Here is a 12471-nt window from a genome sequence, read left to right on the forward strand (position 1 = left end):
TTCTCTTTTGTTTTCCTTATAAGATCATTAAGTATACTAATTTTAAAGAACTTTACACATTTTGTTTTTTCATATTTGCTCAGGTGTGAAGTTCTTTTGATTGCTATTTGTTTTTGAGTTATTGTTTTTCTTGAATTTGTTAGCTGCAGTGCTGTTCCTCAAATCTTTGGTGATTCTTGCTTGCACTGCCGTCTTCCCAGGAATAATTGCTCATGTGATCATGGGTTGTCAGGGCCTCGTGGAGCATGGCACCTGCCCCAACCTTACTATGAGGGCTGCTCCTAATTGAGGCTATAGCTTCTTCTCTGCTTTCTTCCTGAGGGATGTCTCTCCATTCCTATGAGAGGTATCATAGTACAACCATTAAAAGTGAAGGCTGTGTAGTGTGGCAGCCTATGTTCCAGTTCTAAAAGCCGGGTGATCTTGGCAAATTCATTACTCTCCATGTGCCTCAGGTTTTCTCACCTGTGAAAGGAGGTTAATGGTTGAGCTTACCTCATGGGGTCAGAGCAATGATTTAATGACATTACCAATAGAAAAATGCTTGGCACCATATCTGGAGCACGGGAAACTCTCAATAAATGATAGCTGTTATAATTCCTTCGTGTCCTATAGAAGCCAATTGCTTGTATTCGAGTGTAATTAGACATTGATTCATATATTCTTTTCATTTTGTGTTTTCACTACTGTGGGTGTGGAGAAGGAGGGGAAGATTTCACCCTGTGTACATCTGCCACATTAAAACAGAACTTTCAATTAAAACATGATAAAATTTACAATTTGATTTGACAATTATTCATGACAGATTAAGGACCTAAAACCTACATGTGAGATGAAGGATTCTGGACAGGACTTTCTTAGTCATAGATGCTGGAAGAGAAATCATTTATTTTAACAAGGTGGCTTTTCTATGGCAGAACTGTGGCAGAGAACCAGTGGACTCTTCCTGTACACAGAAAATAATTATAGCCATGTTTTTTTGCTTATAATTAATTATGAGTCAAGCATTCAGTATGGCTTATATTATTCCTACCGTAGCTCTACAAGGTGCATATTCTAACCTTTATTTACATATAATCACACTAAGGCTCAGAGAAGTAGTGTCTTTTTGAAAATCACACAGCTGGAAATTGTAAGAGGAGGAATTAATCTATGGATGAACAAGGAGCAGGATTTAGAGAATCCAGAGGGAGAAATTGATTTCAGGGTGGCAGGGATAGTCCAAATACACTATATAAGCTGGGTCTCAGGAGGCCTGGGTTGCTGGGAGAAAGCCACTGGTGGGCAACTCAGCATGCAGTAGGGATCCATTCAAAAGCAATATTTGAGTTCCTGCTCTTCACCCGGCACCGTGAGTATCAATAATGACCTACTGGGTTTCAGGCATGATATGGTCATTATCTCTTTAATCGTCACTAAAACACTGCAAAAAAAGACTTACTATTCCCAGTTTAGGAGATTGAAACTGAGCATAGGAGGGCCCAGCGACTTCCCTAACTCCTTGGCACACACTCTTGGCAGGAGCATGGATTTTTCCTCTTTCCTCATTTCCCATCTGAACTCAGTGGTGAATGAAATAGGTGCTCTGTGTGTAGAAGAAAGGGTGTTGAAATTGATGTGACGGCCTCAGGAACCTGCCCACCATAATCTTCTCTCATCATAACCCTATCCCCTTTCCATAACCCACAATCCCCACCTCACTCCACAAAGCAGTTGCTTATTACCTCAAACCCAGTTTCTCTCCTGCAAGGAGTCAAGAAATAATTCCTTCTGCTGGGTGCAGGCACATGAAAGTGCTAAGGTCCACAAGAGACTGAATTTGGGCTAAGTTTTGCCAATTATAGCAATTTGGAATAGCAAATCATTTCAGGAGAAGATCTGGTTCCTCTCCAGTGTTGAGCAGGTCCTGTGAACTCTTCCCCTACCTCCAGCGGAGTGGCATTTGGTTGAGGCTGGTGCAGAACGAGACCACAAGCCAACCACATCCTAGGGTCTTGAAATAAAGACTTTAGAAAAAAGTACCTAACAACAGATCTTTCTTGGCTTAAAAGCCCCAAATGGCAAATCACCAAGCAGACCTGAAAATGGGGTTGGGGACATGAGGAGGGAGCACAGGTCCCAGGCAGGCAGGAAGCATTATTTCTGCTAACCCTGTCTGATTCTCCTGAAAATGGAGCACGAATAACTCCTTGCTTTGTAGCTGCCTGCTGTGCCTGATTTGTAAGTCACAATCTAGAAGCAGGTTACTGTTGCACTCCATCATAGCCACTTCCTCTTGAATTGAGGGAGGCAGGGCTTGTCTTCTGTCTTCAGAGCAGGGCCTGAGATCTCCCCAGAACAGACGTTTGAACAGAGCAGGCTTCTGAGGTCTCCAAAATGCCTGTCCCAGACTCCTGGCCCCATCCTCCTGGTCCTTTCCTGCTTCTGACTCTACTGCTGGGACTTACAGGTGAGCATTGCATTGGGCTAGAACCCTTTCTCCCTGCCTCCTGGACCTAGCCTTGCCCCTGGACTTGCAGCAATTTCAGATAAGCACAAGCACTGCCAAGGAAGGTCAAGGACTGGACATTGTCCAAGAGCAGAAGATCAGGGAGCTGAGCACTTTCTCTGTGGATCTGCAGCTGGCTACCAGAGGCATCAAACCTTGTGATGCTTCTGCCACCATCACAATTACTTACATTTTTATAATATTTTATTTGACAAACACAGAAGAATCATTATTAAATCCTTACCTGTCTTGAGTCCTCCTACCCATTTTTCTGTGCCCTCCTCCTCTTTAAGAAGTTCCACATTTCATGCTTACAGGGTCCTATATTCCTTTCCTAGGGCTTCCACCACAAAGCACCATAGACTCAGTGACTAAAACAATAGACATTTACTTTCTTTCTTTCAGTTCTGGAGGCTGAATTGCAAAATCAAGGTGCCAGCAGGGTTAGTTTCTACTGAAATCTTTCTCCTTGGCTTGTAGAAGGCCATCTCCTCCATGTGTCTTAACACATGGTCTTCCCCTGTGTGTGTCTGTGTTCTCATTTTCTCTTATGAGAACATCAACCATATTGGATTAAGGCTCCCTGCCAATGACCTCATTTAATTAAATTGCTTCACCCATTTATGCCTAGTGCTCCATTATTGGATCACTAAGCTTGCAGGAGTTCTTTATATCCTACTGCTCAAGGGCACCGCCAAGGTCTGATTTTTCAAATTAAAAAAATTGCAACCTCAGGCATAAATGAGTTAAAGACCTTGTCTCCAAATATGGTCACATTCTAAGGCACTGGGGATTGGGGCTTCAACCCATTCGTTTTGGGGGCACATTCAGCCCATAACAGGCACCACAGTCTCCCTTGGTTCCTCTGGAGAATTTATTTTCCCTTCCCCCAGGCAGACAGGATTGGGAGGTCTTTCCTGGTGCCACCTGGGAGAGCCCCATTCACAGCTCCCAGACAGGCTGCCTGTCTTCACCCCTTTTTCAGACCATGCAGCTGACCCCCAGTCACAGGGCTGGGCACAATAGCCTCTCAATTGCCCACTGGGCCCTGCTGTGATGTCACCTCACAGGTCTTAGAGGGCAAGGGTCTCACTTTACAAATTATTTTTTTTACACATACACTGTACCCAAATGACAGCAGTAATAGTTCAGCAACTGCTCTCTTCCTGTAAGGCAAACACACTTCTTAGCATTTTGTGTGTATTAAGTCAACTAATCCTCACAATATCCCTATGTGAAAGCTACAACTCTTGCGCCCTATTTGCAAATGGGGAGTGAGGCAGAGGCAGGAACTTGTTCATTGTCCCCTACCTCAGTCCATGGAGCAGTTGGGATCAAGTCCAGGTTGACCAGCTCCAGAGTTTATCACCCTTTTAGCTATGTTACGCTATGTGTAGAAATATTAGAAAATGCAGGGAAGCAAACATTAGATTAATAATCAACCATCACACCAGTCAGAAACAACCAGAGGTAAAACGCCAGTGTATGTATGTATTCCCAAAATATTGTTAAAAATGTGTTGGATGATTTCTATGTGCCAGATATTTTACTGAGATTTTTAAATTTGTCATAATTGTAATTAATGCACAAAACAACCCTATGTACTAACATGATAAGCCAAACTTTTATATATATTTGTGAATGTGTATTTATACACATTATATATACATATATATGCACATGTACATGTACATGCACATATGAGATTTCATTTTTAATCATTGTTTCTCTAACTTTCTATTTCATTTTCTATTTTCAGTGAAATTTTTAACAAAATAAATATTTTATTTGATTTTTATTTGACGAAAGTATGTATACTTATATACAACATATTATGAACTATGCATAGATTGTGGAATGACTGATTTGAGCTAATAAACATATGCATTACCTTACATATTTATCATTTTTTATTTTGAGAACTTGTAAACTCTGCTCTCTCAGCAGTTTTCAAGAATACAATTCATATTATTAAGTACAAACACTACATTGTACAATAGATATCTTGAACTTATTTCTTTTATCTAAATTGAAATTTTGTATCCTTTGACTAATATCTCCCCAACTACACCCCCTCTCTAGCCCCAGATAAACACCAGTCTACTTTCTACTTCTATAAGCTCAACTTTTTAGATTCTACATATGTGAAATCATACAGTGTTTGTCTTTCTGTGCCTGGCTTATTCACTTAGCAGAATGTCCTGCAGGTTCATCCATGTTGTTACAAATGACAGGATTTAGCTTTTTGTAAGGCTGATTAGAATTCCATTGTGCATATATACTACATTTTCTTTCTCCATTTATCTGCTGACAGACACCTAGGTTGATTCCATATCTTGGCTTTTGTAAATAATGCTGCAATGGACATGGGAGCGCAGATATCTGTGTGACATGCTGATGTCATTTCCTTTGGGTATATGCCAGTAGTGAGATTACCAGATCAGATAAGAGTTATATTTTTAATTTCTTGAGGAACCTGCATACTGTTTTCACTAATGGCTCTACTAATTTACATTCCCACCAACTGTCTGCAAGGGTTCCCTTTTCTCCACATCTTCTCCAATACTAAATTTCCTCTTTTTGATAATAGCCATTCTTAAAGGTGTGAGATGATAGCTCACTGCGGTTTTAATTTGCATTTATCTCATGAATAGTAAGGTCGTATTTTTTTTTAATGCTGACTTGCCATCTTAATGTCTTCTTCTGAGAAATGTCTATTCGGATCTTTGGCCCATATTTTAATAGGTCGTTTTCTTATGGTTGTGTTGTTTGACTTCCTTATATATTTTGTATACTGACTCCTTATCAGATGTATGGTTTGCAAATGTTTTCTTCCATTCTATAGGTTGTCTCTTCACTCTGTTGATTGTTTCCTTGGCTGTGTAGAAGTTTTTTAGTTTGTTGTTAATGCCTTTTGTCTATTTTTGCTTTTGTTGCCTGTGCTTTGGGGCTCAAATCCAAAAATGTATTGCCAAGACTAATGTCATTTAACTTTTCTTCTAGTTCTTGTACAGTTTCAGATCTTACATTTAAATCTTTAATCCATTTTGAGTTGATTTTTGTATGAGGCATGAGAAGAAGGCCTAATTTCATTCCCCTACACATGGATATCCAGCTTTCCCAACACCACTTTTTGAAGAGACAAACTTTTCACCATTGTGTTTTCTTCACACTTTTGTCAATAGTCAATTGAGTGTGAATGTGTGAGTTTATTGCTGGGCACTCTGTTCTGATCCATTGGTCTATATGTCTCTTTTTATGCCCGTGCCATGCCATTTTGATTACTTTGACACTGTAGTCAATGTTGAAATTAGGCAGCGTGGTGCTTCCATCTTTGTTCTTTTTTTTTTTTTTTTTAAGATGGAGTCTCGCTCTGTCACCAGTCTGGAGTGCAGTGGTGTGATCGCAGCTCACTGCAATCTCCGCCTCCCAGGTTCAAGTGATTCCCCTGCCTCACCCTCCCAAGTAGCTGGGACTACAGGTGTGCACCACTATGCCCGGCTAATTTTTTTATTTTCAGTAGAGACAGGGTTTCACCATGTTGGTCAAGATGGTCTCGATTGCCTAACCTCGTGATCTGCTCGCTTCAGCCTCCCAAAGTGCTGGGATTACAGGGATGAGCCACCATGCCCGGCCCCATCTTTGTTCTTTTTGCTCAACATTGCCTTGATGTAGCATATCACATTTGGAGATTTATGAATGTTGTACCATCCTTGCATTCCTGAGATAAATCTCATGTGACCATGCTGAAACACACACAGGGTTTTAAAAAGACTTTCTTTACTATAACCTTCTACTCATTTTTTCAGTCTATATGAAACGAACATTAAAGAGATGTGTGGGTTTCCCTATTGCCCAGCCATTCTCCCTCCTTCCTACTTCTCTAATCCTACCACTCAAAGTCCTCCAATCTGTTAATATAAACAACAGATAAGCAAACTTCTCTCTTGGTAAAATGCATTTTCCCTCAAAGCAGAATTTCTGTGCATTTTTATCCTGAAAGTCCCTCTACCATTCCATGAATGGTAGAAATGAGGAAAAAAATGTGGGGATACAGGTGACATAGGTCTGCCTATATTACCTATAAGTATAACTATAGTTATATTTATATCCATATCCATATCCTTATCCTTATCCTTGTCATCTAATGTCCACTGAAGCCTCCAAGCCTCAGAAATCTACCGAGCAATAACTTTGCAATTTTTGAATATTAACCATGTGGCAGACACTGTTGAAAATGCCTTACATCTTTTACTTCGTGTGATCGTTATATACAAGGTAGATATTCTTGTCACCTTCCCTAACAGATAAGAAAACAGAAGCGCAAAGTGCTCCAAGCTCACTCATTGGTAACTGGTAGAGCTATGATTTGAACTCAGGCACTTTGACTCTAGAGGTCACAGGTTTCACCATTACTCAAACACTTCTGGTCTTGATTCTATTCCATGAGATTTCTGCAGCTGCTGTTCTTGGGAGTGGAGTAGGTGATGTGGTGTGAAGGGGGATTGTGATTTTCTTCTCTGGGCTCTTCTACTTTCTGTATGCTTGCAAATTGATTTTTTTTCACTAAGTCGTCTACATGGGAAACTCATTTTCTGTCAAATTCCACAGGAGCAAACCACCTAAAATAGATTTCAGTATTCGAGGGAAATGTCCCACTGAGCAATTCAAACATTACACACATATCTATTGGATACCTACTATGTGCCAGGATCTGACATAAAAACATGGGGTACTTTGGTAGAATAAAAGAGAAAAAGTAATTGCCCTTTTGTTGCTTACATACACTGGGGAGAAAGACAATAATCAATACACATGATAAATAGGTGAATGAAAAAATTAATTTTTGACAATGATAAGTGCAATAAAAATAAAGTATGAGTATGTGAATGTTATCATCTTGTGAAAGTATTCATATATCCCTTTTATTGTTTTCATCATAAATAGATGTACAAATTTACCAGACGCTTTTCTGCATCAAAATAGATGATCATGTGTTTTTTCTATTTATTCTATAAATATGGCATATCATATTGTTTGTTTGTCATTTGTATATTGAAACATACTCATATTCCAGGAATAAATACCACTTGTTCATGGTTTATAATCCTTCTAACATGCTATTCAATTCAGTTAGCTAGTATTTGGTTGAGGATTGTTGCATCAACAAATGCAGTAGTAATAAGGCCACTGTCAACAGAAAGGTGTGCAGCTACACCTGACAAATTTTAATTTTGTGTTTCAGTAGAAGTTTAAGTTCCAATGGGACCCATTTCAGATGAGCAGGACTGGCCTGTGGCACAACCAGTGGTTAATGCTTGCAACAGGAAATATTCCCCCTAGATCTGGATCACAAGCCAGTAGATTCTAGTAGATAACCAGTCATTTTTTGTTAGAATGAAGTAAAGAACAAGGCAGAGAGGGGATTTTTTGTTTTGTTTTATTTTTTGTTTTGCATTATAAGCCCTGGGGAAGTTTATGACCATCAGGAGTGGTCTAGAAATTCCAAGAGGAATGAAAATCATTGCCAAAGTCTCTAGAGAGAAGAGGTAGGTATTTTTGTTTGTTTGAAAGCACTAAAAGGAGTGCCTGTTGATTTTAATTTGCAAGTAAAATTTGTAAATGAAGAATACATTGCCACTGGCACCTCAAAACAACTCAGAGATGCTGGATTATGTGATATTATTATAAGTATCACATGAGTTTTCTTTGAAGAGGTTGCTGTATCATCCTGTGCTCTTGAAGAAAGGCAGCTGTCTTTATTGATATTGGAATAGGATACACACTTTAGGATAGACAGTCTTGGCAGCACTCCAAAAGGCAACACATAGCTGTGCATAGCACAACACAAGAAACACATCAGGGCAAAAAAAAAAACCTTCTCAAATTGTAGAGCCAATCAGTAGAAAATCAGTAAGCCATGAACAGTCAAAGTGCATCTCCTAGGAACTTTCTACCCCGGTTTAGAATAATACCCTCCTCATTGCCATTAGTGTTGAAAATGGTAGAGTAAGTCCTGCAGGTTGTGTCTTAAAGGATCACTCTAACATGGTCATGAAAATTTCATCTGGAGAGGCATAGCTGGGCAGGGCATGCCACACAGGAAGCCATATGGGAGGAGATCCCTGGGAGTAGGCTCAACTGAGCAGATGGGGAAGCAAGAGAGATGAGAGATGGGAAGCCATTGCCTTTACTGGGAGTCAGGGTGGAGGACACCAAGAAAAAGCATGATGGGTTTTACTAGAATGTTTCAGTGTCACTAGGTCACAGAAGAGGAGGACAAGAAGAGGAATTGTGTCAGGGACCAGCTTTATCACAGTGGTGTACCTGGTTTGGCAGGGTGCTCACAACTTGTTTGTGGGATGTTGAGGTATCAGGTAAATATGATTTTTTAAAAAAAATTTACATATAACTGGACATCTTTATTTCTTCATATAACTTTGAGTTGCCATATGGCATCCTTTCATTTCCACCTGAAGCACTCCCTTTAGCATTTCTTGTAAGCAAGGTTTTGTGGTCATGAACTATCTTAGCTTTTGTTTATCTGAGAACGTCTTAATTTCTCCCTTGTGTTTGAAGGACACTTTCACCAGATATAGAATTCATGGTTGACAGGTTTTTCCTCTTTCAGCATTTTGAACATATCATCCCTCTGTCTTCTGGCCTCCAATACTTTATATAAGAGCTCAGCTGATAATCTTACTGAGGGTCTCCTGTATGTGAGGAATCGCTTCTCTCCAACTGCTTTCAGGATTCTTTGAATTTAGTTTTTGACAGTTGAATTATAATGTACCTTAGTGTGGGTCTCAGAGTCTATCCTTGAGTTAAACTTGCATTTCTTCAGTGTCTTAAATTTGTACATTCATGTATTTTATTAAGTTTGTGAAGATTTTGACCATGATTTCTTCAAATAATCTTCTGCTCCTTTTTCTCTTCCTCTTTTTTTTCCCCGGAACTCTAATAATGTGTATTGCAATCCATTTGATAGTGTCCCAGAATTCCCTTAGATTCTGTTCTCTATACTTTATTCCATTTTCCATCCATATCTCAGTCTTAATAATTTTAATTATTCCATCTTGCAGCTTTATGATTTTTCTTCTACCTGCTCACATCTGTTGGGGAACCCCTCTACTGAACTTTTAATTGTTGTATTTTCAACTTCTAAGTTTCTGTTGGATTTCTTTTTATAATTTCTCATTCTGGATGTTCTTGTTTTGTTAATATGTTTATATTCCTGCTGTTTTAGTTATTTGTCCATTGTTTCCTTTACTTCCTTGAGCATTTTTAAGACAGTGGTTTTAATACTGGATCTAGTGTCAGAGTGGACCCAACATATCAGAAGGGTCCTTATAAGAAGGAGGAAGGAGATTAATTCTTTGAGAAGGACATGTAAGGATGCGAGCAAGACGTTAGAGTGATAGGAAGATGTAACAGTGAGAAAGGAATGTGGGCAGCCTCTAGAATTTGGAAAGGCAAAAAACAGCCTGCAAAAGACGCATAGCTTTACTGACAGTTTTTAAATATATATATATATAATATATAAAAATATATATGACACTTATACGACATATATATATATATATATAAACACTTCAAAGTAGAGTTCAGGAGTTCTACTCAGGTCCTCAACCCAAAGCTCTACCTTGAAATTGAACCCCTTGGCTGGGCTTGATGGCTCTCACCTGTCATCCCAGCACTATGGAAAGCTGAGGCAAGTGGATCACTTGCACTCAAATAAGGGCAACCTGGGCAGAATGGTGTGACCTGTTTCTACAAAAATACAAAGCTTAACTTGGCATGGTGATATACACATGTGGTCCTAGCTACTCTGGAGGCTAAGGTAGCAGGATCACTTGAGCCTGAGAGGTTGAAGTTGCAGTGAGCCATGATTATGCCTCAGCACTCCAGCCTGGGCAACAGAACAGGACCCTCTCTCAAAAAAGAAAAAAAAAAAAAAAATGAACCTCTCTGTGCCTCAGGCCTCAGTGCCCTCAATTGTAATACAGTCTTATGTTATAGGCTTGTTGTGAGGGTTAAATGAGATAATACATGCAGTGTGCTGAGATCAAGTCCTGCTCCTGATTCCTGATGTGCACCAATCACTGAATATCTTTGATAAACACGAGGAAATACAGGATTATGTAAGGATGAAAAAATGATTGCTTTGTGCTCCTTTCCAGAAGTGGCAGGTGAGGAGGAGCTACAGATGATTCAGCCTGAGAAGCTCCTGTTGGTCACAGTTGGAGAGACGGCCACTCTGCACTGCACTGTGACCTCCCTGCTTCCCGTGGGACCAGTCCTGTGGTTCAGAGGAGTTGAACCAGGCCGGGAATTAATCTACAATCAAAAAGAAGGCCATTTCCCCAGAGTAACAACTGTTTCAGACCTCACAAAGAGAAACAACATGGACTTTTCCATCCGCATCAGTAGCATCACCCCAGCAGATGCCGGCACCTACTACTGTGTGAAGTTTCGAAAAGGGAGCCCTGAGAACGTGGAGTTTAAGTCTGGACCAGGCACTGAGATGGCTTTGAGTGGTAAGTACAACATGGACCTCCCTCATCCCCTGATGTGTGACAATAACTCAATAGTAACACCTTCCATTCTTTGAGCAACAATCAGGTGTGGTGGTGAGTGCTCATTTTCAAGACCTGATATCACCCCCTTCTACAGATCAGGTGAGTTGAGGCCCAGGGACATCATGCTATTGCTCAAGGTTCCACGGCTGGTAAATGATGGGAAAGACTACATCTCCAGTCTGTCTGGCTCTACAGCTCTTGTCCTTTCCAATCTGGCCCAGCCCTTTGGTTCCACCAATGAAGAAACTGACAGATTGAGTGACTTGCCCAGGTACGGGGCCAGAACTCACCTGCTGCCTCCAAAGAGCGCTTCTCTCTCAGGCTGGTCAAGTCTCTTCTTTATGCAACAGGCACTCACTGAGAACCCACTGTGTGCCAGACTCCACCCTGGATGCTGTGCAAACAGCAGTGAATGAAACAGCCAATAGCTCTTCCCCACACCAAGCTTACATTCTCTTCCATTCTAATGAGGAGAAATTCATCCAGGGGATGGAAAGTGTAAATCGTGTTTTTCTTTATTTAATCTTCAGAAACATCACACAGGGAAGATTCCTGGGAGGCACAGATTCACTGTTTAGTCTGATGGCCTGGTGGGAGGAGATGCCAACAAGTTTGGCATTTGCTATGGGTCTATTTGAAGCCTTGTGTGATTTAAGGACTGAGTCATACAGTCACTGTGGGCTCTGAGCAGAGCTGGGTCATCTCAGACTATCCTTCACCTCAGGAAAGAGGTCATACATATGGGTGGCTCAGGGGTGCCCAATTTAAGGCAGCAATAAAACTTATTTGGGGTTTCCAGCCAGAGGCCCAGAATCCTCATCCTACCTCCTGAATCCTGGAATTTCAGCACAGGAAAGACCTTCAGACTTTCAGCCCAACTCCCCTTTACAGATGGAGGACTTAAGCCAAGAGATGATAGGGGCCTTGTCCACAGTCACAGGGCCAGTTATTGATGGAATCAAAGCCAGAGTCCAGGTCCGAATCGAGGCAGGCTCCTTCCTTCCCCAGTGTTTGTTAGACACTGTCTTCATCGAAGAACCTGGTGCATCACAGGTACTAAATAAAAGCTCCTCAAACAGAACCATGGATCAGGGAGCCAGGATTTCTTTTTTCATCCATTTCCCAAAGTTTCAGAATGTACCTCACATTCAGACACTAAAGCCCATTGGTGATTGGAAAACTTCTTCCAAACATAAGCCCTATCATTCCATATTGAGATTCCATGTCAGGACATAGAACTGCTCCACTCTTTAGCAGCTGCAGAATACTCCAATTTATGGAAATATCAAAATTTATTTCACAGCATTCTGTTGATGGATATGTAAGTTGTTCCCAAACTTGAGCTACTAACAATCCTGCAGTGAATGGCCTTGTATATGTATCACCCTACTCAGGTGGGAGACA

At 40.6% G+C, this 12471-nt stretch overlaps 1 protein-coding gene across 1 annotated transcript in view; it reads left to right on the top strand.

Moving 5' to 3' along the window:
• Positions 1-2311: 2311 nt before the first annotated feature.
• Positions 2312-12471, top strand: part of LOC100458517 (signal-regulatory protein gamma) — a 60383-nt gene continuing 50223 nt past the window's right edge. Inside the window, exons 1-2 of the mRNA XM_024238995.3 lie at positions 2312-2449; positions 10669-11025. Coding sequence (XP_024094763.2) covers positions 2377-2449; positions 10669-11025 — 430 coding nt within the window. The 5' untranslated portion in view covers positions 2312-2376. The remainder of the gene's footprint in view (positions 2450-10668; positions 11026-12471) is intronic.

Source organism: Pongo abelii, chromosome 21, assembly GCF_028885655.2.
Source record: "Pongo abelii isolate AG06213 chromosome 21, NHGRI_mPonAbe1-v2.0_pri, whole genome shotgun sequence".
Lineage (NCBI taxonomy): Eukaryota > Metazoa > Chordata > Mammalia > Primates > Hominidae > Pongo > Pongo abelii.